Source organism: Dromiciops gliroides, chromosome 3 (genome assembly GCF_019393635.1).
Source record: "Dromiciops gliroides isolate mDroGli1 chromosome 3, mDroGli1.pri, whole genome shotgun sequence".
NCBI classification, from domain to species: domain Eukaryota; kingdom Metazoa; phylum Chordata; class Mammalia; order Microbiotheria; family Microbiotheriidae; genus Dromiciops; species Dromiciops gliroides.
This window is the reverse complement of record NC_057863.1, coordinates 606,400,325-606,425,974: the sequence shown is the minus strand read 5'-3', so window position 1 is coordinate 606,425,974 and position 25,650 is coordinate 606,400,325. Positions and strand designations below refer to the sequence as shown.

Genomic DNA, 25,650 nt, shown 5'->3' with positions numbered 1-25,650 from the left:
GTGCCATGTTCCAAGTCTGTGGATCTCTTCATGGCAAGCTCCTCCCACTAGGCCTACTGAATGAATTTTTCTTCCCCAGCTGTAGCCCACCCCTCGACTGAGCCGGATTTGCAGAAGCCAGATGTTATCATCAAGAAGTTAGAAGAAGTCAGGCAATTGCATCGTGACATCGAGGAATTGCGTACCACCATATCTGACAGATATGCCCAGGATATGGGAGACAACTGCATCACCCAGTGAAGACCTAGCAAATAGAGGGAGAAACCAGGCGGAAGAGAGGCCAGGCCAGTGACTGCCTTTTGATTTGCTGTGAGGGAGTGATGAATAAGTTGGAAAGCCCCCTGCCAAGGATATGTCTTGTCCTTCAGGAACATGTTTATTGGCACTTGCCAGTCCTGATTGGGGGCCCTGGGTGGTGATGGGAGAGGGTGAGTTAATCATTAACTGGCCTTCCCTGGGCAGCAGGTTGTGCCCAGGAAAACCCTGCCTTGGCCTCAGGCCCATGTGAGGAAACCTGGCCTGTTGCCATCCTTGCAGATGGGAACCAAGATCTTCTTGACCACTGTTTTGCTCACAGCATTCTTTAAGGGGCCGAGCAAGAAAGAGTCTCTGGACACTTGCTGCGATTGCCCTCAGATCATTAATGACAAGGACCCCTCCATGCCTCCCCCAACTTGCCTTAGATACCATATGCCCAGGATTCTGGTGCCCAGACACACATCTCCATGGTTTTCCCTTAGGTTTGACTAAGATGAGATCTAGTGGGGGAAGGAAGAATCTGTGGGGCCAAGGATTACTTGAGATTCTCGTGCCTTAATTCTCCCTCTCACCTCCCACCTTAACTAAGTTGTCCACTAAGAGCCACCCGGGTCATTTTTTCAACCTGGGATTGTGGTGTTTCTAGCTATGGAGCAGACAAATAACTTGCTCGCTCTTTGTCCTTGTTCCTGGTCTCTGCAAGCAATAGGGGACTGAATGCTGTCACTGGTGGAATGGTGCAGCTGGTCTTCACCATCCTTCAGCAAGGCCTCTGCTCCTCTCTGGCTCGGGAGCTTGGCCACAGCTGCTTGGAGCCAATAGGGTAGAGGCTGCCCTTTTCCCTTCTTTCCTCTGGCTACCTTGGCCCAGGGGGGCTATGGGAGAGTTAGCTGTCCAGCTTCTTGGGGGAGTCTCATCTCCTTCCTTTCCTCCCCTGTTGGGTTAGGAAAAGCTTCCCTGGAAAACCCTCAACACTAATGCCCACACAGACCTCTGCACCCTGGGCTCCGGATTTTTTAGCTGTTCACGTTTTGGCTTCTTAGTTTCTGGTACAGGCTGGATTTGAGTTGTTTGCAAGGCCTGTTAGGTTGGGTTTTTTCTTCTGTTAGAGAAGCCTTGGATCAAGGCCCCTTTTTTATCCTTCCAGTGCGGAGAATGGTGCCCTCATTTGTTCCCGGCTCTGTGTGCTTGTCCTAAGTGTGCACGATGTGGGCATGAGAACCCGTGATTAGGGCTGGCCCTTGATACCAGGCTGAGGATCGGGCCCCTGGCAGCCTTGGTGCACCAGCCTCCCAGGCCTGGAAGGATCCTCTTCTCCATGCCCTTTAATTTATAGAATGTCTGGGGAAGCTGCCTCCCCCTCGGGGTGTCCTACCCTCGGAGCTCAGGGCTGCCCCCCCCCAAGTTTATAAGCACAGATATTTATATGGATCTTTGTTATACCAACTGGTTTGTATTATTTTGATTACAAAATAAAAGGTTTAACTGGCTGCGCGGCTTTAATTCTGCCTCTCTGCCCCATCTCCCCGCAGTGGGGAACAGATGGGGTCCCCTGGATACCTGAGCAGGAACAGGCCCGGGCTGGGGCCGGGGCGGCGCGGGGCATGCTGGGGGGCCCCGGGCCTCACTCGGGGGCCTCCAGGAGGGGTCCACCTCTGGCCGGGGGCCGGGGGCCGAGGCAGGCACAGGCACCCGCGCGGGCTGCCGAAGCCCGGCTCCGTGTCTCCAGCTCGGGGAAGGCGGGGGTTGTGGAAAGCCTGGAGCGCCCGGGGAGCGAGGGAGGCCCGGCCGCGCCTGCCCCATGGCACCTCCCAGCCCGTACCCCCCGGCCCCTGGGAAGGCGCTCGGAGGCAGGGGCCGGGCGGGCCCGGGGTGCCCATGAATCCCAGGCCACGCGCGGCGGGGGCCTCCAGGCCGAGCGCGCGACCCTGGCCCCCGCCCCCGCCGCGGAGGCTGAAGGGGAGGCCCCGCCCCCGGCCGCCTTCAGGGCCCGCCCATTGGTCCCGAGCGCCACTGACTCACGGGGCGGGGCAGGAAGGAAACCCCTCCCGAGCGCCGCGCGGCCGCCGCCTCCTCCGCCGCCGCCTGCTGCCGCTGCTCCTGCTCCCCGGTCCGTCCGTCTGTCTGTCCGGCCCGGCTCGGTTCGGCTCGGCCCGGCCCGCGCAGCCCCAGAGCGGCCCCGCTGTCCCCGCCCTCGCGTGTCCGCCCAGCCCGGCCCAGCCACAGCATGAGCGGCCTCCGCGTTTACAGCACCTCGGTCACCGGTTCCCGGGAGGTGAGCGGGGAAAGAAAGAGGGGGCGGAGTGGGGCCGCTTGTCCCGGGCTGCCGCGCGACCCGGGAAACCGGAGAGCCTCCCTCGCCTTCCCTCCTGCAGCCGGGGCGCTGCCCGGCGGCCGCTGGGCCCAGCCTCCCCGGGGGGCGGGGCTGGGGGCTCCGGCCCAGCGCTGACCCCACCCCTGGTCTGGCTCCCCATCTCTCCGACACCCCCCGCCAGTGCACACCTCCGCCCTCCTCCTCGAAGATACTGGCTGGCATGGACGGCCCCTGCCCCATCCTCCCCAGCCCCCCACCCCCCACCCTTTGTACAGGGTCCTCATTCTGTTCTTTCTCTAACCCGCATTTGCACACCTCGACAGCGAGTCTCCCCCAACTCCTCTCCCGCCGTTGCCTCCCTTTCTCCCCCAGCCACAATGCCCCCTGGTTCAGTGCCCCCACCATCCTTCTCCTCTTGGCTCCCCTAGATCAAGTCCCAGCAGAGCGAGGTGACCCGCATCCTGGATGGGAAGCGGATTCAGTACGAACTGGTGGATATCTCCCAGGACAACGCCCTCCGGGAGGAGATGAGAACCCTGGCTGGGGACCCCAAGGCCATCCCACCCCAGATATGCAATGGGAACAAATACTGTGGGGTAAGGGACTCCAGGTCGGGTTTTAGGGGTGGGGCGACAGGCAGGGCCCCCTACAACCCATTACTCAGGGTGCCCTTTCTTCCCCCCAGGACTATGAGCTCTTCGTGGAGGCTGTGGAGCAGGACACCCTGCAGGAGTTCCTGAAGCTGGACTGACCCCCCACCCCCATAGACTCTGACCAACATTCCCTCTCCCAGTCATGAAGGAGCCTGGGACCAATTTCTATACCTGTACTGTATTTCTGGGTTCCAGTTCCAGACCCCCATACCGCTGATCCTAGATCCCAACTCCCCATCCCTGACACTGGACCTATGTGTCCTTGTATTCTTCCCTTGCCCCTGACCCTGGCCTTTCCTGGTATAACTCAACTTCTTTTCCCTTTCTAATTCCAGGATATCTGCCATTCCATTCCCTTTAGGATTCATTCCATGCCCATCAGTCTTAAGAACTGCCCGAGGTATCTGTGCTCTTCCCCTCCCCCTCATTCCTCAGCCTGCACAGGGTCTCCAGGGAGGGATCCTCCCTCCTGCTGCTACCCCTCCCAAAGGCGGCCATCTGGTGACAAGCTGACAGTAGGGCCCAGCACCCTATTGACCAGCCACAGGTCCTCTGGCCCTGAGGGGTGATTAAATGTTACCTTCCAGTTGGCTTGGAGCCAGTTTGTGATTGGTCCTTTGGGGTGGCCTGGGAAAAGGTGGGTTAAGGGCTGGTTGCCTCTGCCTTGCTCCTCTTTCCACCCTTCCTTTGGCTCCTGCACTGCCATGCTTCTCCTCCTGGGAGCTTTTCATTTGGGGCTGGGGAGTATTTACAGCCCTGGCTCATGTGCCATGTGTTTCCCGGTGGCCTTGCTTGCACACACCACTCTGTGTATGGTATGTAACTGTCCTTTAAGTGCATACGGCCCTGTGTCTTTGGGACTCACCCAGACTGGGCAGTGGAAGTTGTATTGCTTGACTCAGCCTGATTTAAGGTGTCAGCCAGGTGGTGATCTAGAAGTGTCACAAAAGGCTGAGCCCCCCAAATAAGTTGACTGTCCCCTCTGTGCCACCACTGAGAATCAGAACTGGGCCACTCCTTCTAGTTTACTCTCTGACAGTGGCCACACCTTCCAGCTTACTCTTGGCCTTGCTTCTCCTTCCTCTAGCCAAGATCTGATCTGATCTCCTGGGCCAAAGAGGAAAGAGAAGTGAATCCTGCAGAGTAGACAAAGGCCTGGCCCCACCCTCCCCCAGCTGTGGGCGCTTCACTCTCCTCCTCTCCCCTCCCCCCAGCCCAGCTGCGGTCCTCACCTCCCCCCTAGGAAGCTGGCTTTGGGTAGATGGGGGCCTGGTTTGTAGCAAAGAGGATGTATAGACCAAGCCTTTCAGAGTCCCCAAAGTGGATGGGGAAATGTGATTTTATTAAAGACTGGGAGCTGAGTGTGGAGTCTTGGGGGGCCGAAGAAGCAGGATGGCATTGGGCACCAGCCCACAGGCCTGCAGTGTCTTTGAGTCATCTCTGTACACGGTAGGTGGGAAGGCAGTGAAGATTTCAAATTCGGCCGGGTCCATGTCCCTGCGGTGGGAGGGTTCACGATGTTAGAGAGGGCAGGCGCACTGTGGACTTGGGCGTGGGGGACAGCACTGGCCCTTTTCTGAACAAGACTGCAGAGGGGTGGGAGGAGAGGGGCCCAGCATGTTTGCCTCTTTCTGGGAAGACACATTAGCAGCCAGGCCTGTACTCAGGTTGTGGCTCTGCCATGAACTCAGTCTGGGCAAGTGACTTCCCTCTCAGTCTCACCTTTCCCATCTGTAAGGGGGGAGGGGAGGGAAGGAAAGGGAAGGGAACAGCCATCGCCAAGGTCCCTTCCAGCTCTGGAATGTTCTTTTTATTTATTTATTTTTTTTTTGGTGAGGCAATTGGGGTTAAGTGACTTGCCCAGGGTCACACAGCTAGTAAGTGAGGCCGGATTTGAACTCAGGTACTCCTGAATCCAGGGCCAGTGCTCTATCCACTGTGCCACCTAGCTGCCCCATCTAGGATGTTCTTAAGAGCCTGAGGAGGGTTGGATGGCTGGATGGTCGGGGCATTCAGGCAAGGTCACATGCAGACTGGCTCCAAGACCATGCTCAGCCAGGGTAGAGAATTGGGAGCAAAGTGATGAGGGTGGGAGGCACTGACCTGGCCTGCGCAAGGTACCGTCTGACATCCCCAATGGTGTCTAGAGGTGACATGGGCAGCACGAACGTTTGCTCCCCGTTCTCAGACTTGATCCGAAGAGTGGTGGTGGGAATCTCCCTGGACGATTGCCTCAGCCTGGGGGCCCCCGGCCCCGTCACCCTGGGGCCCAGGGCTGCAGGGGCTTTGGACTACTCCCAGTGGCCTCTCCCTCCCCCACCCAGCCCACCTTGGGGGCTCCTGTAAAGGTAATTCAGCCCTCTCTCCCATCACCAGCCCTGCCCTCATCTCCCCATTTCCCCCCTCAGGATTCTCACCTCTCAGTCTCCACCAAGATCTCCTGGGACCCAGAGCAGCCCTTGGAGGCAAGGAAGCAAAACCTTGTCCCTGAGACTTGTAGGCCTCCTCCCTCCCTCCCCACTTGTATTCTGAGAACTCTGCCATAAGGTCTGCTGCCTACAATAGAAATCTCCTAAGTTAGGCCCAAGTACACATACACACACAGTGTGGATGGGGTCGAGATGCAGGCAAGAAATAACCCCTGTTCTCATGGAATCCACAGGCTGAAGGAAAGGAGACATGGTCTTTATCCACAGGGAGCCCCAGGGAAGAAGGCTGTCCACCGTCTTTGGTGCTGACTGATGGGAAGTGCAGAGGGGATTCCCAGTGAAGGGATAATTAGTAAGCGTATTCCTCAGAGGAAAACCATCCCATGGAGGGGGGGAGGGCTGAGAGCTGCCCAGCTCGGAGAAAACGCAATGGAAAACGCAATGGAAGTGTTGGAGCCCCGAGCTTTTTGCCCAGTGGCTGTTGTCTAGTCTCCACTTAGAGATCAGGGAAACTGCCCTATGTGGCGGCTCTTTCCAACCATCAGGACCCCCAGAGTGGTCCAAAGTGAGATCCTGCCCCAGGCATTGCCGTATGGGGTAATAACACCATTCTCCCCCTTTGATGGCTGAGCAGGCAGGCTCCCCCAAGTCTGGCGGAGTGTGTCCCAGCCCGTTGCTATAGGTGCCCTGCCAGGGGACAGCTGACACTCACCTCCAGCGTTTCCCGGATAGGTTCCCGGACTTCAATCACTTCCCCGTGGCGGATCACAAATTTAGGAAGCTTTTTCAGAAACTGTTCTTTGCTGATTGTGGAGAACTGGGAGGAGTTCCCCACAAAAGGAAGGGGGCTGTCTATCGCTGTCAGAGGGATGGAGTTTAGACATGGCACCTGTCCCAGGCCCTCTGCAATTCAGCATCTTCATTGCTGAGTTAGATGAAGGTCTAGACTAAATGCTTATCAAATTTACAGAAAGGGAGCACTAACATGGCCAGATGAGCATCACTGGGATCAATGTCAAGGCCTGCACTTAAAAGTAAAATCAGCTGCACACAGGACAGGATGGGGAGGAGGGTAACCAGCCAGTGTGGCAGCAGTAAGAGGCAGGGCATCTATGCAAGGGAGGAGCTCCGAGAAAACCACAAGGGGATGCTTGGCCATTGTGGGTACCACATTTTAGAAAGGATGGATAAGAGGAAAAGGGACTAAACACTACTGCCATATAAAATCCTGTTCACCCCACTGAGAAAACAGAGGATGTGATGGCTGCTTTCAGGTATCTGGAGGAGTTCTGTCACGTGGAAGAGGGGCCCTCCCAATAACGGGTGGTGCTTTAGAGTGGAATGGAATAAGCCAACTGCCTCTCGAGTCATGTTGGGGCCTAGTCTGTTGGGGATGCCTGTCCAGAGTGATTTGGCCCCATCAATTCCAACACTCTGTGAAGTTCCCCCCACCACCTGGCTTCTCTCCTCCCAGCCAGAGGCTTACCTGACTGGTCATTCAGTTTTTTGGTCTCCTTAGAATTCATCCTTCCTACCACATACCCAGGGCCTGAGAAGACCTTATTAGGAAGCTGCTTCTCCTGGTAAACCACATTTCGAAGGTCTGTCACCTGGGGAAAGAAAGGAATATGTTGGGAAGGACTGAGTGTCTTCTCCCACGGCAGGTGGAGATGTGGGTGGTGTGTCTCCTCCTACCCTTGGGCTCCCTATCTGCCAAACTCAAGAGATGTTCTAGGCCTTCCATCCTCTTCCCCCACCCTTCTCCAGCAAGTCTAAACAGGAAAGAGATAGAAGATAATAGCAATATTCTGTAGCACTTAACAAAGTGCTAGCCTCCCAACAGCTCTGGGAGCAAGTGTTATCTATGCCCATTTTAGAGATAATGAAACTGAGGAGTAACTCAGAAATAGGTACTCCAAGTATTGTTACTCCCATTTTATAGATGAAGAAAATGAAGTTCATAGCAGTGACTTGATTATGGTCTCTGAGCTAGCGAGCAGTGGTCCTGGGATTTGAACCCAAGGAGACTGATGTTAAGTTTAACAGTTTTCTCACCACCCCTTGGTACCTCTCCAAAAGAGGTGACATTTCCATAGTGCTGAAGAATGCCACTTTGAGCCAGGGCTAAGCCTGGCTCTTCTGCCCCAAGTCCGATGTCCTTTCTACTCTGTCATGAGGGCCACCCCTCTCTCCCAGGCTTCCATCTTAGCTGCCCCTTTTCCTTCTCTGTCCCTCTATGCCCTTCCTCTGCCTCAGGGGTGAATATCACAGTCAGCAGTGATTTGGGGCCCATCCTTCCACCACTAGCTCTCAGTAAATATCTCTATTCCTAAGATAACTACAACACAAAGAGATGACGGAGGGAGAGCTCTCTGAACAGTCAGGTAGGAGGGAGGCCTTTGTTATTCATTTGTGTCCAACTCTTCATGACCTTCATGGACTACAGCACACCAATGCTATCAGTGGGGTTTTCTTGGTATAGATACTGGGGGGATTGGCCTTCTCTAGTGGATTAAGGCAAATGGGGCGAAGCGACTGGCCAGGTCACACAGTAGGAAGTGTCTGATGCCAGATTTGAACTTGGGTCTTCCAGACTCCAGGCCTGGGGCTCTATCCGTTGAGCCACTGAGCTGCCTCTTGTTATTCCTTTGCTTTGGGGTATTCTCCATCTCCTTGATTAGACTGTAGTCTCGATGAGGACGAGAATGGTGGGAAGTTTTTGCTAAACTCTCCCCTGTTGCCCAGATACGGGGCTCTGCCCACCATAGGTGTCTAATAAATGCCATCCTCAGGCTTTTTCTGGCATGGAATGGACTTGACTTGTCATCTCAATCTACCAGCTAAGATTCCCCTGGCAGCCTGCCCGGAGGTGCCTATTCTATGAACCTTTCCCTGATACCCAGCTCCCTTCACATCCCTTTAACTCTGAGCCTGGCCCTCTTCTTGCACCATGAGAGTATCTTTTTCATCTATCTGAGCAAAGGGTTGCAAACAGTAGGTGCTTAATAAAGGTTTCTTGGTTGTGGGTGGGTTTTTTTGGGGGGGGCAATGAGGGTTAAGTGACTTGCCCAAGGTCACACAGCTAGTGTCAAGTGTCTGAGGCTGGATTTGAACTCAGGACCTCCTGAATCCAGGGCCAGTGCTTTATCCACTGTGCCACCTAGCTGCCCCCTTAATAAAGGCTTCTTGAAAGGGGTTATTATCGACTGCTCAATTCTGCTGGACTCTGAAGACCATTCTAACTCAGAGCTCATCTCATCCAACTCCTTGATCAACAGAAAGGAAATGATCCCAGAGAGGAAGTGGCCAGCCTCACTTGGGGTCCCACAGCCAGGATTCACAACCAGGTCCTCTGATCCCCAGTCCAGGGCTCTTTCCCAGCTGCCTTGCTGTCTTCTGATTTTTGAGTTTGCACTAAATGACAAAGTTCTTCCCAACTAGACTAATTTTCACCAGGGCAGAGACATCTGTGTACGTGGCTCAGGACATGCATGGGAAGTCTCCTTAAAGGCTAAATTCAGTGGAAGCCAACCAAGCCTCCTTGCTGCAGCCATCCCTCTGTTTGACCAGTAGAGGGCTCTCACGGCCTGTTCGACTGAGGCAGCCACTCCTGGGACCTCTCCCCCCCAAGCTTGTCCCCCTGCCCTCAGGCCTATTCCCATTAAACAGTTTGGTGCCCTTAGCTAGGTCAGTGCCTCACTGTAGACCCAACCAAGCTCCAGTCTCCTCTTCCAGGAAGCCTTCCCAACTAGCTTGTTCATGCCCCCCCCCCCCCCCATTGCCTTCCTCTCATGCTGAACCAGCTTTCCTTGATTCTGTGTTCTGGATGTGTGTGGTGTCTTCATCCTAAGGACACTAGTTTCCCCCCTTGAGAGTGGGGAGCTCCCCAAGGACAAGGGTTGTCTACCCCATCAGAAGTCACCGGTCACGCCTTCCCTCTCAGATGGGAGTTTCTAGAGGCCTGGGGCCATGTGCTGCTCTTGCTTTTCACTTCCCAAGCGTTGTTGATGCCCAGCTATAGAAGGAGGAGCAGGGAGGCTTTGGCAGGCTCCTTCCCAGGCTGAAGAACAGGGACACGACCAGAGCTCCTCACCTGGAAAGGGACTCCACTGGGGTAGATTTTCTTTAGCTCTGAAGGGAAGAAGCCGTCCAGGATGTCCTGGATGCACTGCTGCAGGGGAGATGGGTAGAAGGTGGAAGGTTGGGTGGGGAAGTGGCGGCTACTGCATCAGAGAAGGCCAATTCCCTCCACCCCACAGTCCTTGCTAAGCTGGTTAACACCAAGCCCTGACCTGGCTTCCCTTCCAGGTCCCTTCTGCATGTGAGAACATCCAGTACAGACTGAGCCCTGTGTTTGCCGGGCTATAGGAGGTACTTGGATAGGATGCCCATAACCCTGAACCCGCCCTGCATGCAGTAGGTGGGCACTGTCATCAGGGCAGTAAGAAGAGGTGCCCATCAGCCAGACTTTAAGGCAGAGGCCACCCTCAGTATTGGCAGGGAAAAGGCACATCTGGTGGCCATGGAAAGGTACATCATGGCACCCCCCCCATCAGCCTTCACTTCTCTGGGGCACAGACAATCCCCGTGAATATCCCACTTACTCATATTGGCTGGGAGAGGAGATCCCCTTCTTTAATACTGCGATGAGCTGGGATTTCTCACCTCGCCCCCACACTTTACTAAGGGATTTTCAGAAGCTGTTGTGGCCAGACTCATCCCCTGGGAGCCAAGTATTTGGTGAGGGCCCTCTTAGCTGTGAGTGGGGCTTATTCTTGGAGGACAGACAGTCACCTCCCCAAAACCTTTGGCTCTTTCTGGTGACTCAGAGCTGTTTGTGGTCCCATTGGAAGTGGCACGGTGTGCTTGGCACGGTAGGTGCCTATCTCATATGCCGTTTCCACACACCTCTACTTCGGGTGTCCAAAGTGAACCGTCCCAGTGGCCCTCACACCCAGTGCCCCTCCCAGTCATTAAGGGGCTTCCCCCTTCAACCTCAGGCAGCACATGGGGATCATTGTGTACCAGTCACCTCCACTGGACTGTGGATTCCATAAGGACAGGGGCAGTCCCGTGGACTTTTGGTCTCCATCATCATCCCCCTGCCCTGCCTTCCTCCAGGTCGGCATGGGGCTTCACACAGAGTGGGCAGGACCATCAAGGAGCCTCCCTGTTGGCACATCACAGCTTCAAGGCCCCTCAAGGGTATCCTGCCTGGCCCTCCCTATTTAGCAGGAGAGGACACCAAGGCCCAGAAAAGAAGAGTGAAGTGCCCAAGGTCACAATGAGAATCAGTGACAGACCTGTGACTACCATCCAGGCCTGCTGGGATCGCCCTACCTGTGTGCTGCCGACTGGGACTCCTTACCTGTGTGGAGACATCTGAGAAGGGGCGGAAGGGCCCATTGAACATGATGATCCCGTTCTGATATAACGTCAGGGGAACTGGCTCTGGCGTCTTGAGCATCGCCATACTGGATGAGGTGTGTACCAGGGACTGCCCCTCCCCAGCCAAAAGACTGAGATCTCGTAGGTTCTCCAGCAGTTCGTCAAAGTTCACCGTGGGAGCAGGTACCGTGGATTCTCCTAGTAACCAAGGGGTCCCTGAGGGCCGGTGACCCTTTGAAAAGTATACTACCTACTTTCGTGTCTGACTCCCCAATGGGAATGGAGCCATGAAATACATAGTGATCCTCTTCCCAGAACAGGTATGTGTGTGGGCAGTGGAGCATGGAAAAGAGCTGTCACATTTCCCAATTCCTAGGGTTCCTGAGGGCACCCTGAAAGGTCACCTGATCCATGCCCTTGACTCCATATCAGGCTGTATTAAGATCACTTATAATAATGGCAATTAAATCCCATTTCCATTTTATGATCACAAGGCACTTGGACGGACATTCATAGCCACTAATCCAGTGTGATACAAGGGAAAGAATAATGCACAAGGAATTAGGAAATGTGGGTTGACACATAGGCTGGGACATGTCCTTGTGGTGAGATCTGGGACAAGTCACTTCATTATTATTTTTTTTTTTTGCAGGGCAATGAGGGTTAAGTGACTTGCCCAGGGTCACACAGTGTCAACTGAGGCTGATTTGAACTCAGGTCCTCCTGAATCCAGAGCCAGTGCTTTATCCACTCTGCCACCTAGCTGCCCCCACTTCTGGGAAAAACAATATGTGCACTTCCAACCTCCCAGGGATGTTGTGAGGAAAGTATTTTGTAAACCATAGAGAGTTTAGAAGTCCTATTCCTCCCAAGTCCTAATCCAATGCCTCGTGCTATTCTGGAGGTAAAACGAGGTTCTTCAAAGCTAAAGTTGCTGAGGACAATCTCTGGTGGGTTCTACCAATCTGGAAAGGCTACACTCATGGTCCTGGTGACTTATTGGGCCCTTTACAAGGGCCAGCCTAGCGAAAACATTCCTCATCATCAGCATGTCTGCTACCAGATGATAGACTCTTTGGTTAGCAACCCCTCATCCCCTCCAAGGATCTGTGATTTCATCAGCACAGAGAACTCCTGGTATGGGAACTCTCTCCGATCCCTTCTATATTTCTCATTAAATCCTAGGGAGTTGTCTGAGACAAATCAACCCTGAAGCAACTGGCCTATGGTCACACAGCTCAGGATTTGAACTGAAGTTTTCTAGAATCTAGGCTAATCATTCTATCCACTATAACTTGCTGCTTCTCTCTATAATCCAGGAAACAAAGAAAAATATAAGGTGGGTTTTCAGTCCTGTGTGTTCCTGGTCCACTTATTCCACTCCTAACAATAGCAGAGTGGCGGAAAATGGGACAGCTGATGCAAAGAATCACATGGTTATTAGACATACAGACATTAATTTAATTGTTTGCATTCTACATTTGAGATCTTTGCCCAAAGATGAATATGTTGATATGCAACTGGGGAAGTTAACCCCTTCCATTATGAACAGACTTACCACGAATGGAGCCAGAAGTTGGAGCTATGCTAAATAGTAACGAAACAGATGAAAACTCCTGGACGTGCTTCTAAAGGAAATAGGCATCCTTTCTCTTAACAAAAGGACGAAAGTGTGAGGCTGCTTTACTAGCGGTAGAAAATGCTCTCATACTGTTGTACAATGGGTGTTGGACACCACGGGGACCTCGGCTGGGAATACGCAGGGGTCTATGTGATACCTTGAAATAAAGTTGATTCATAAAAACAAAACTGCAGCTAAATGAAAGGATAGTTGCCTGGTTCTCTCTGGAGAGGGGAATAAAAGAGATCCCAGAGGTGTTTTCATTAGGCCTTGGAGACTAACCAGAAGCCTTATGCCTACACCATGAATACTTTCTTCAAAAAGAAATTTGGAAGGCAGCAGACACAGTAAACACAGAGTAACCTCACAAAATAGAAAACCAACTATATTTTAACATAGATGAAAGTACTAGTTACAGATGTGGAAGTCATTCCCAAATCAGTTGTCTGTGCCATCTGACCAGGACAGCAAAAGTCAAAATCAACACCAAATCAGAAGAAAGGATAAAAATAAGAAGTTATTGCAATGATGCCAGTTCCACCCTGATCTATTTAAATAAGCTGGGAAACAGATAAAGGAAAAGATGATGAATCTGACTATAACCATTTCTTAGAGATCTTGAACTCATATGAACCAGTCCAAATAGTGAATGTTAAAGGGATGAATGACACCTACAGAATGAAGGAAGGTCACAGGATAAAACAATATGTTTACAAGAAAAACTTAATATATAAATAGAATTAAACTGAGAGACTGGAGAAGAATTTATAATGCTTTAAGTGAATTTTTAAAAATCAGAGGTAATTATGATTTCAAAGTAACTAAAAACAGACAGTTACAAAAAATAAGCAGAAAAGCCACCCTATGCTTAAAGGTACCATAAATAATGAAATAACATCAGTACAATGCACATACACAGAAGAAATAGAGAATTTAGATAACCCAACCATGGGGACGTGGGGGAAGAGATAAGCCAAAAAAGGAACTCACAAAGAAAAAAAATATAGAACCAGATAGACTTATAAGTGAATACTGTCCAACATTCAAAGAACAATTAATTCCAGGGGCAGCTAGGTGGCGCAGTGGATAGAGCACCAGCCCTGGAGTCAGGAGTACCTGAGTTCAAATCCGACCTCAGACACTTAACACTTACTAGCTGTGTGACCCTGGGCAAGTCACTTAACCCCAATTGCCTCACTAAAAAAAAACAAACAAATAAAAAAACCCCAATTAATTCCAGTATTAGATAAATCGTTTGCAAAAATCAAGAAAAATGGATCCTAACAAACTCCTTCTATGAGACAAATATAGTCCTGGCATCAAAACCAGGGTTAGATAGAGCAAAGAAATAAAACTATAAGCCAATATTGATAATGAATAGCAACACAAAAATACCAAATAAAATATTAACAAAGGGACTACAAAAAATATCTTAAAAATTATATACTATGGCCAGGAAAACAAAGTTGATTTAATATTGAGAAAACTAGAAGCATAATAAACTATATTAATAAAGCAATAAAATATTATTGTATCAATAGATGCAAAAGAAATTTCTGATGAAAATATCTCTTTATTAAAAAAAACATTAAAAAGCACAGGAATAAATGGACTATTCTTATGTTAAGTTCTATCTATCTCAAGCCAAAAACTAGCCTTATCTGTAATGGAGAAACATTAGAGGCATTTATAAGTTCAGGGGTAAGGCAAAAATATCCACTGTTATCACTATTATTTAGTATTTAGAAATTTTGGTAATAGTTCTAAAATAGGGGCAGCTAGGTGGTGCAGTAGATAGAACACTGGCCCTGGAGTCAGGAGTACCTGAGTTCCAATCCAGCCTCAGACACTTAACACTTACTAGCTGTGTGACCTTGGGCAAGTCACTTAACCCCAATTGCCTCACTAAAAAAAAACAAAACAAAAAACCTAAAATAAGAAAATACTGGAGCAGCTACATGGCACAGTGGATAAAGCACCGGCCCTGGATTCAGGAGGACCTGAGTTCCAATCCAGCCTCAGACACTTGACACTTACTAGCTATGTGACCTTGGGCAAGTCACTTAACCCTCATTGCCCAGCAAAAAGCAACAAACAAACAAAAAGAAAATACTGAGGAAATAAGCATAAGCAATAAGGGAAAAAATGATCATTTTTGCAAATAATATGAGGGTTTATGTAATGAAGCTTAGAGAATCAACCAAAATTAAAGTGAAACAATAATTTAGTGAAATATCATGATAATAAAATAAACCCATAAAAATTATGTCTTTCTGTATATTACCAGCAAAACCCAGTAGCAGGAAAAGATAAAGAAAATCCATTCAAAATATCTACAAAATACAGAAAATATCTCTGAGTCCAGATACTAAGACACACAGGAATTGAACACAACTATAAAAAACTCCTTATAGAAATGAAGGCAAACCTAAATAAATACAAAGACTGACTACTGCTCAGGTTGTGCCAATTTAATTACAATGACAGTACAACCTAAGTTAATTACTTATGGTTCCATGCCACGCAAACTGCTAACAAATTACTTGTTTGTAAAGAAAAAATGATCTAAAAGGGGTCTGGACGCTATATTTCAAGAAATCATAAATGAAAACTGCTCATATCTGACAAAAACAGAGAGCAAAGTAAGGATGAGGAAAAAAACCTCCTGATTACCTCCTGAAAGAAACCACAAAAACAAAAATCTCAGGAATGTCGGAGCCAAAATCTAGAGCTAAAATCCTACCTACATCAAAGAAAAAGCCTTCAAGAAGGCAGAAAGAAGTTCAAGTACCAAGAAACCATAGTCATGATCAGCTTCTACTCTATCTGGCAGCTTCTACTAATGAGAAGAAATCTTCTAATACTGTACTCCAAAAGGGAAATGATATCTATTTTTTGTTTTGTTTGTTTTTTTGCAGGGCAATGAGAGTTAAGTGACTTGTCCAGAGTCACATAGCTAGTAAATGTCTGAGGCCAGATTTGAACTCAGGTCCTCCTGAATCCAGGACAGGTGCTTTATCTACTGCACCACTTAGTTGCCCCCTCAAATGATAAAGTTTTACAACCAAGAATAACATATCCTAAAAAGCTGAATATGATCCTATGGAGGGGGGGAAAGTATCTTTAATGGAATAGAGAACTTTCGAGCATACCTGATGGAAAGACTAGAACTTGTAGAAACTTGGAAATACAAAGCCAAGAGTGAAGAAAAACCTAGAAAGGCAAGGTTGTTTGAGCAACTGGAAGAGGCCTTATGATGATTCACTGCTAATATTCTAGTAATGAAAAGAAATAAATATCCCCTCAGAACCTTAATGTCTTCAAAGGGTATTGAGAGAGTTAAATAATGAAAGAGTAGAGGACCTAGGGGTGAATAGGTTCTGTTCTAAGAGAAGAAAAGGAAGGGAGAGTAAAGGTAACCTTATGTAGAAAAAAGGGAAGGAGAAACTTGCTATTTCTTATCACTGAGATATGTGAAAATAGAGTATGCAAATATAGAGGAAGTGGGGGGGGGGAGTGGGAATTCAGATGAATTTCACTGTTATCTGAACCAGACAAAGAATGGCACAATATACCATACATACCACCACATACACACACACACACACACACACACACATATAGTGTGTTGTAGAACTATATTGAGCTCAGGGCAGCTAGGTGGTGCAGTAGATAGAGCACTGGCCCTGGATTCAGGAGGACCTGAGTTCAAATCTGGCCTCAGACACTTAACACACACTTACTAGCTGTGTGACCCTGGACAAGTTACTTAACCCCAATTGCCTCACCAAAAAAAAAAGAAGAAGAACTATATCAAGCTCAATAGAGAAATAAGCGGGGGCAAGTGGCAGGTAGAGGGGATGGGTTAAGAGGAAGGATACTATGGGGGAGAGAAAAATCAAAAGCTAAACAAACTTTCTGATCCTGAAATGAGGGGTGGGGTGGGGAGGCTAAAAGAGGAAATAAAGATAGAAATTGAAGGGTTGTCTAAGGAATGACTGTACAAACTATGGCATCTAAATATGATGGGCTATTACTATGTTGCAGCAAATGATGAGAGACAATTTCAGAGAATGCTGGCAAACAGGAACTGATGGAGGAGCTGAGATGGCCAAGTAGAAGGAAGCAGTGTAGCTGATCGTCCATCTACAACTCCTCCAAACAGCTGTAAAATGCACCAGACTGAATCCTGATGGAGAAATCCCAGAAAAAAGTCACAGAGAGTCTTTTGTCCCATCAAGGTCAGCATAGGGAGAGAGAGAGAGGCCTGCAGTTACTGGGGACAGGGTTGGGGCAGGAGCATGTATGTGGCCCCCATGGCCCTCTAGCATCAGGGAGAGGTTGCACCCAAGCACCAAAAAGAGATCCCAGACCCATACCATGGCACTGGCACAACTTCTGGGTCACAGATCCAGAAAAGATTGAGAAAGGGACCTGTGCACAGTGGGGCCACAGTGGCGTTGCCTTTCCCAGGTTGGGAGACCCTGTGCAGTGGACTGAGAAAGAAGGCACCACCAGAAGCAGTAGTGAGGCTCAGCTCCCACGTGCAGAGCAGAATCTCACTTCTAGCATCTAGATCAGCCTACCAAATAACCAAAGCAGGAAACCCAGACTGAGGGGAAGCTTAAAATTCTGCCACTTTGAACCCACACAGCTTTCCAAGCTGGACGATAGGGGAAGAGTCCAGCAGCATCTTCTCTTGATCAGACCCAAACCCACGTCAGGAACTCACAGAGCTCAAATCAACTTTGCCCTGGTAATCCAGGGCAAACACTTGGGAAGCCCCAGAAGCTTGCAGTTTCCCAGACTGTCCCTGAGATCCTGCAATAACACAACACTCAATACCCCAAGAAAACAGCAACAGCACCAGCCCAAACCTTCTCCCAGAAGTGCCACAGAGCCTAGCCCTGATACCAAGTCCCCAGTCAGGAAGGAGGTTAGAAGAATGAGCAAACGAACAAACAAAAAAGCCATCGTGAATTCTTATGAGCCATTAGGGTGCTAGGGACACTCAAGACACAGAGAAGAAAAGAATGACTTCAAAATGTCTACAAGAAAAAAAATACAGCTTGGAAGGTAAAAAAACAAAACAAAACTTTTATATAAATAGATTAAAAATCCCTGAGCAAAAAATGGCAAAGAAAGGAAAGCTATGGAAGAAAGAATTAACAGCTTGGAACAAGAGGTTCAAAACTTTGTCCAAGCAATAAACTCCCTGAAAACTTGAATGGATTGAATAGAAGCCAATGATATCATGAGGCAACAAGAAATGTTAAAACAAAATCTAGAGGCTGAAAAAATGGAAGAAAATGTAAAGTGTCTCAAAGCAAAAAATGACTGACCTAGAAAACAGATCGAGAAGAAAAAAAATTTTAATTGTTGGACTATCTACAGTATAACTAAAAAAAAAAAAGTCTAGACATCCCATTGCAAGAAATCTTAAGGGGCAGCTAGGTGGCGCAGTGGATAGAGTACCGGCCCTGGAGTCAGGAGTACCTGAGTTCAAATCCGACCTCAGACACTTAACACTTACTAGCTGTGTGACCCTGGGCAAGTCACTTAACCCCAACTGCCTCACTAAAAAAAAAAAAAAAAAAAGAAATCTTAAAAGAAAATTGCCCATATCTCTTTTTTTTTTTTCCCTTTTGGGCAGGGCAATGAGGGTTAAGTGACTTGCCCAGGGTCACACAGCTAGTGAGTGCCAAGTGTCTGAAGGTGGATTTGAACTCAGGTGCTCCTGAATCCAGGGCTAGCGCTTTATCCACTGTGTCACTTAGCTGCTCCACCCATATCTCTTAGAACCCAAGGGCAAAGTGGAAATAGAAAGAATCTACCAGTCACCTTCTGAATGAAACCTCCAAATGAAAACTCCTGGAACATCATAGCCAAAATCCAGAGTTTCCAGATTTAAAATAAATAAATAAATATTCTGTAAGCAGACAGAAAGAATTCGAGTACCAAGGAACCACAGACAGGCTCACACATAATTTAGCAACCACCACTATAAAGCAGCATAGAATCTAAAATATGATCGTCCAGAAAGGAAAAGATATGAACTTCCAGTCCAAAATAACTTACCCAGGAAATCTTGAATATATAATCCTAAAGGAGAAAAAAATGGATCTTTAATAAAATAAAGGACTTCTAAGCATTCATGATGTAAAGACCAGAGCTGCAGAGAAACTTTGAAGGTTAAACAAAGGAGTGAAGAGAAGCCTAAAAAGGCAACATGAATGAAGAATTATAAAGGATAAACTGACTGCATTTAAATATGGCAAGAAGACACATGCACCATCATCATGAGGGGTCAGAGAAGGAATCAAATTACACAAGGCCTGGGGAGTGGTTCTGTTATGTCTTGATGGTCTAAAGAGAAGAGTGGAAAGAAGGGGGAAGGGGAAAGGGAGAGGAAGGTGAGGGACTCAGGGTGCACAAGTAGACATCTATAGATACAAGGAAGAGGAGGTAGAAGGACCGGTTGACACTTGAACCTCATTCTCTCCTGAATCAGTTTAAAGAAGGAAGAACACACACACACATGCATATGCACATGCACACACACATAGATACATGTACGAATTCACACACCTATTTCACTCAAGAGGAAAATAGGAGAGAAAGGAGGATGGGGGGAGGGAAAAAGAGAGAATATAGATTAAGGGGGGAGATGATTCCTAAGCAAAACAAATTTCAAGGATATGCAAAAAAAAATTGATAGCTTTTTCTGAATTGGCAACGGATGGGAATCCAAGAGAGTGCCCATACATTGGAGAATAGCGAAGCAAGTGATGATATATAAATGTGATCAGCATGACCAACGGCAATTCCAGAGAACGAATGATGATACCTGCTACCCACCTCCTAACAGAGAATGGAAGAACTCAGAATTCAGCACGAGACAACCATCTTTTTGGATACAGCCAATGTGGACATTTGTTTTGATTGACTACTACTAATGTTTGTAATGGGTTTTGAATGAGGTGGGGAAGGATACTGAGGGAGGAGAAGAGGATCTTGGGGGAAGGGGGAAAGAGACAAGGTCACTTGTATGGATGATTTGTGTTATTTATATTTATTTGTTATATGGTTTGTTTGTTTGCCTCTATTTTAATTCGGAGTGAAGGATTAGAAAAGGGAGGCAAGTAGCAAAAATGATTTTTAAAAGAAGGTCTTAGAAACATTTGTTCAAATGCACAGAAGAGGAGGAAGTTCAGAAGGGAGCACAAAAAGGACAATTTTGAAAGTAAGCTATGAAATATAACTTTTTAAAAAAGCAAGCAGTACAAAATGAAGATTCATGGTTTTACATACAATCTTCTCTGTGTGTTTTGTTGTGTAAGTGGAAATTCTCATCTTTTTTTTTTCTTTCAGTTCAGAATAAAAAAAAGTTAAAAAAAACCCCAACCCTTCTGAGGTTCTACCTCAAAACCATTTGATTGGCAAAGATGACCAAAAAAGGAAAAATAACCACTATCAGAGCAGCTTTGGGAGGCCAGGCACACAAAGGCGCTGTCATGGAACTGTGAGAAGGTCAACACTTCCTGGAATGCAATTTGGAACTATATTCATAAAAATATTTCAACTGTGCATACCCTTTGATACCCAGTGATACTGTGATTTGGCCTATACTCTAAAGAAAGAGAGATAGGACCCATATGTAAAAAAAATAATTATAACAGCATTCTTTTTGTTGGAACAAAGAACTGGAAACAAAATAGATGTCTATCAATTAGGGATTTGCTACACAAATTATGGCATATGAATGTAATGGAATATGATTACCCCATAAAAAATGACAAAAAGGACAGAATCAGAGAAACCTCAAAGGACTTGTATGAACTGATACAGAGTAAAGTGAGCAGCATTGGAGCAATTTCTATACTACAACACAGTAAAGGAAAACAACTGTGAAAGATTTAAGAATCTTGATTAATGCAATAACAAATCACGACTCCCTGAAATTGATAATGAATCATGCTTCTAAAGAAGAGCTAATGAGACTCACAGAGAATGATGCCTGCATTTTCAGACATGGCAAATTGTGGATTTGTTTTGAATTATTACATTTATTTGTTCCAAGAGAGGGCTTTTATTTGGGTGAAGGGAAGTATGGGAAAAGGATAATGATTGTGATCCTTAAAAAAAAGAAGAAGAAAACAAGCAAGCATCAATGAATCACTTTTTTTTGTTTGTTTTTTGGTGGGGCAATGAGAGTTAAGTGACTTGCCCAGGGTCACACAGCTAGTAAGTGTCAAGTGTCTGAGGTTGGGTTTGAACTCAAGTCCTCCTGAATCCAGGACCTGCCACTTAGCTGCCCTCAATGAATCACTTTTAAAAATAAATAGAAGAGGGAAGAAGGAAATTCAGAAAAAGACACTGACAAGCAGAGCAGTTTGGGAACTAACATGATAACTCTGAAATTTATTTTTTTAAAAAACAATAATACATAATGGAGATTTGTGGTCTCATATACAGTCCTCTTCTTCTGTTCTTTGTATGGGGCAAACAGTTGATTTTTGTCATAGTTCACTATTTGTAATTTGGCACTGTTCAAAATTGACATTGTTCATGTCAAGTTCACAATAATAACAAAGAATTTTTAAAGGTAAGGATAAGAGTCCCAACTTCAGGGTCAAGACAAGAATGAAACAAAGTAGGGGGGCCAAGAGAGGAAAAGGAGATGAGAGATGAAAAACACGCCATTCGATGGGCAAGAAAGATTGAATTCAGGCCATTCCTATATTGAAAAGTATGGAAGCAAAACAAGGATGTAACATCACTGAAGGTTACAAGTGGAAGGGCTTATAGAACACAGACCATCAGAACTGGGAGGGACCTAAAACCATAGAATGTCAGTGTTGGAATATCAGAGCTGGAAGGGAATTAGACTCTAGAAAGTAAGTGCTGGGAGGGACCTTCGAGACTACTCAAATAAGAGCATTTTACAGACGAGGAAACCAAGTCCCAGAGAGGGGATACATCTTGCCCAAAGGTGCCAGGTCCCAGTGCCCTGCTTGGAGTCAGGTAATGGCCCACTCTACCTGGCTTCCAGAGTTTCTTCATTGTCCACTTCTCCGCCTCCAAGTCCGTTTCCATGTCCATCTGAGTTTCTGATGGTTCTCCCACCCACTCGAGTCCATAGTCATTCAGAAATCGCTGAGCAGGAAAAAGAGAAAGACACAGAGGAAGAGGGCCGCTAGCTGGGCTTCTTTCCTGAAGAGCCACCAGGAAGGGAAAGGGCAGGGAAGGTTACCGATTTCATGATTCAGTGAGTAACAAGCTCACAGCAGAATCCAGGCCAGAGCTGGGAAGCCTTGGCTCCTCATACTCTTTGCCTAATCCTAGGAGTAGAAGCAGGGACCCTCAGAGCTGAGACAACCGAGCGTGGGGTGGTAGAAAGGACACTAACTTGGAGCCAAAGACCTGGCTCTGCCTCCCTTAATTGTGTGACCTAGGGTAAATCGCTTCACTCTGAGTCTCAGTTTTCTCATCTGTTAAATAAAAATAACAAGGCTTGCTTTATCTAGATCTCAAGATAAAGGATGCATTTCACACTGTAAGTCCCAAAGTAGTATAAAAAACATGAGCTGTTGTGACTAGTCGAGAAGGCCCTTAGAGATTCTCTCTCCAGTTAAGCCCTTCTTCTCACAGATCAGGAAACTGAGGCCCAGCAAGGAGGAGTGATTTGCTCAAGCTCATATAGCAGGTTAGACCTCCTGCCAAGGTTGAGAATCAAACCCAAGTCTCCTATCTCCCTGTCCTGAGCTCCAGCACAAAAACAGGGAAGTTGTGGGGGAACATACCCCTTTAGGACTGTTCCCCCAACCAACTTCTCTCCTTGAAAGAGGGCTCCTGCCAGAAGCCACAGGACAGGAGTTTCAAGGGGACGCATGCTACCTGGGTTAAACAAGGCACCAGGAAACGAGATGCGAAAGGCGAGCTTAAGGCTGGCTTCGTCATAAGAAGAGTCTGCTGATGTTGCAGCTTGGGCTGAGGGGTGAGGTCTGAGGGTTTATCTTCCTGGCTCTAAACTAGGCTGTGACATTGGCCATTAGGCACTGCCTTCATTAAGCAATCAATCAGAGGAAAAGGAAAGTGACCATTTCCTAATAATAACTCGCCTTCATCCATTGGCCTTGTAATGGGGAGAGAGGAGGCTCAGATCCCAGGGTGGATGTTCTAGGGATGCTCAGGGGCTTGCCCATGTCACAGAGCTCAGAAATTTCAGGACCAACATTAGAATCCGGACCTCTGATTCCAAGGCCCAGGTCATTTCCACTGTATCTCACTGCTTCCTTCCAGCTAAATTGTGACTGAGGGAAAAGGGGTTTCTGAGGAGGAGGATGGTGCTGACAGCTGTCATTTATGTAAGCTATAACCTGCATCCATCAGGGCACGGGAAAACACAGAGCAAGACATTCTAGGTCAGCAGCTCTTTCATAGTTTCCTAAGATTGAGAGGTGGAGGGGAGCTTAGGAATGATTTAGTTCGACCAATTCATTTTACAGATAAAGAAGCTGAGATTCGGGGCAGCTAGGTGGCACAGGGAATAGAGCACCGGCCCTGGAGTCAGGAGTACCTGAGTTCAAATCCGGCCTCAGACACTTAACACTTACTAGCTGTGTGACCCTGGGCAAGTCACTTAACCCCAATTGCCTCACTAAAAAAAAAAAAAAGAAGAAGAAGCTGAGATTCAGAGGTCCCATGGGTAGCATCAGAGCTAGGATTTGAATCCTGTGGGGATGAGTGACAGGAAGGTCTACTAGGAGTGGTGGATAGGTGAGGAGGCTAGAAAAAGGCCCACATGGCTCCTGGGTCCCATCACCTCTATGGTCACTGGGAGGTGCCCCAAAGTTGTGTTCAGGGTGCGTCCCCTCCCTGCCTTTATCTGTCTCACCTCCATCTCATGGACCTGATTCTGAAGGTGCTGACACTTGGCTTCCAGTTCTTCTGTACGAGTTAAACTTCTTTGATCTTCTGGAAAAGACAGGATGCATTCAGGGGGTCCCTAACAACCATAGCAGAGATGCAAGACTCAGGGTGATCTCACTGACCAACAATATTGGGCTTTCAAGTGCTGCCCAAGGAGACATCTTTAAGGGTCAGGCACAACCTAGGATGAAGTTTTGGGGGTACACACCAGAATTCCACATTCCATTTCAAATTTGGGGGTAGACTAATCCAGCTTCTTGCATATTCTTTAAATTCTACCAAGTCATTCATTCATACAATATGTATTAAATGATTACTATGTGCCAAGCCCTGGGTTGGGTTTAAAATTTCAATGAGACATGGATAAGAAATAAACATACTTAACTAAAGCACCGGCCCTGGATTCAGGAGGACCTGAGTTCAAATCCGGCCTCAGACACTTGACACTCACTAGCTGTGTAACCCTAGGCAAGTCACTTAACCTTCACTGCCCCGAGAGAGAGAGAGAGAGAGAGAGAGAGAGAGAGATGGAGGGAGGGAGGGGGAGATATAAGGTAAAAGGTTGTTAATAACCCATAGTGGGATCAGGTAGGACTGCATGCATGGAAGAGGCACCAATTAGGGTCAAGCTTAATGTGTGAATAGAAATTCAACATGCAAAGAGGAGACTGCAGGGCACCAGAGGCATAAGGAACAGCATGGAGGTGGGAAATCACAGGACAGAGACTGGTCCAATTTGACTGGCATGCAAAGTTCCTGCCTTAATATGAGAGGTGGAGTGGGACCAAACTGTAGAGGACCTCAAATGCAAGGCAAAGCCGTTGAATGTTATTCAGTAGGTACTGGACATAGGACCTGAAGATTCTTTCATAAAAGAGTGACCTGATCAGATCTACATATGGAAAAGACTATTCTAACAGGCAGAGCAGAACCTGACAAATGGAGCGGCCCCCCTAGAAGGGCCAGCAGTCCCAAACTCAGCCTGACGGTCCCAGGGCCATCACTGCCACTCCCATCATTGCACTGCCCAACCTCTGGGGGATAATACAACCATGTAGTCAGGCTGCGGCCCCATCCCCAAACTCAACTGATCCCAGAGACAGTGACTGCTAGTTACAGCTCATTTGAAATGGAGAAGAGAAAGAGGAGAGATAGAACAGGATTGGAGACTGATGGAAAGAAGCTGTTGGGATCATTTGGTGGGTGGTAAATATATATGTGTGTGTGTGTGTGTGTGTGTGTATATATAACACATATATACACATGTGTGTACATATGTATTATATATGTGTATGTGTATATACATATATATATACACACACTACACACATATATTTTTTCTACTTGGGTAAAAGCAGTTGAAATAGGAGAGAGTTGATATGATAGAAGGAGAATTGTTAGGACTTGGTAACTGACTATATATGAGAATTCAGGAAGAGGGAAGAGTCAAAGAGAAGCCCCAAAGATACAAACCTGGGAGATGGAGTAAATGATAGTGCCAGAGACAGAAATGGCAAAGTCAGAAGTAGGAACTGACTTATGGGGAAAATAAGCTCCGTTTTGGACACACTGAATTGGAGGTGCTAAGAGGATATTGGAATGCACGTGCCCTGGGGGCCAATAGGAAAGTGAATCTGGAGTTCAGTAGACAGGGCAGGGCTGGAGATACTGATTTGGGGGCCACCTGTACAGAAGGACCAGCAGAAGCCATGGGAGTGAATGAGACTGCCAAGGGAAAGAACCCAGAGGAGAAGAGAGACTAAGAAGCGGCCTTGAGGGGCACCAACCTTAAGGGTTTAAGGGATCAAGAAGAGGATGAAGAATCAATGAAAGAGAGAAAGGAGCCACAATTGCCACAGAAAATACTTAGACAGGTCCTCAAGGTGGAGAGAGAGAGTTTATTCTGTGCAGGCCCAAAGGGACTTTCAATCCTCCATCAATGGGCAGCGAGCCTTGTAGCCCACCTGGTTATATACAAAAAGAGTAGGGGCAGCTGGGTGGCGCAGTGGATAGAGCACCAGCCCTGGAGTCAGGAGGACCTGAGTTCAAATCCGG

At 47.7% G+C, this 25,650-nt stretch overlaps 3 protein-coding genes across 12 annotated transcripts in view; 2 read left to right on the top strand and 1 right to left on the bottom strand.

The window, feature by feature from the left end:
* The window catches only part of CEP85 (centrosomal protein 85), a 40,317-nt gene extending 38,575 nt beyond the window's left edge, over positions 1-1,742 (top strand). For all 4 annotated transcript variants that reach the window (XM_043997879.1, XM_043997878.1, XM_043997876.1 and 1 more), the window contains one exon: positions 80-1,742. In XM_043997879.1, coding sequence (XP_043853814.1) covers positions 80-240 — 161 coding nt within the window. In that variant the 3' untranslated portion in view covers positions 241-1,742. The remainder of the gene's footprint in view (positions 1-79) is intronic.
* Positions 1,743-2,309: 567 nt separating this feature from the next.
* Positions 2,310-3,822, top strand: SH3BGRL3 (SH3 domain binding glutamate rich protein like 3). Its single transcript, XM_043998343.1, has 3 exons — positions 2,310-2,533; positions 3,001-3,168; positions 3,258-3,822. Exons 1-3 carry the CDS (start codon positions 2,486-2,488, stop codon positions 3,321-3,323), a joined length of 282 nt encoding a protein of 93 aa, XP_043854278.1. The 5' UTR covers positions 2,310-2,485; the 3' UTR covers positions 3,324-3,822.
* A 615-nt stretch (positions 3,823-4,437) lies between these two features.
* UBXN11 (UBX domain protein 11) overlaps positions 4,438-25,650 on the bottom strand; it is a 35,850-nt gene continuing 14,637 nt past the window's right edge. For 4 of the 7 annotated variants that reach the window (XM_043998337.1, XM_043998336.1, XM_043998339.1 and 1 more), the window contains exons 7-15: positions 23,561-23,640; positions 21,705-21,819; positions 11,023-11,240; positions 9,748-9,825; positions 7,141-7,264; positions 6,367-6,512; positions 5,643-5,683; positions 5,329-5,463; positions 4,438-4,722 (exon numbers count right to left, since the gene is read on the bottom strand). In XM_043998337.1, the coding sequence (XP_043854272.1) occupies positions 4,569-4,722; positions 5,329-5,463; positions 5,643-5,683; positions 6,367-6,512; positions 7,141-7,264; positions 9,748-9,825; positions 11,023-11,240; positions 21,705-21,819; positions 23,561-23,640 (1,091 nt within the window). In that variant the 3' untranslated portion in view covers positions 4,438-4,568. The remainder of the gene's footprint in view (positions 4,723-5,328; positions 5,464-5,642; positions 5,684-6,366; positions 6,513-7,140; positions 7,265-9,747; positions 9,826-11,022; positions 11,241-21,704; positions 21,820-23,560; positions 23,641-25,650) is intronic. The other 3 variants (XM_043998341.1, XM_043998340.1, XM_043998342.1) reach the window with 3 other exon arrangements.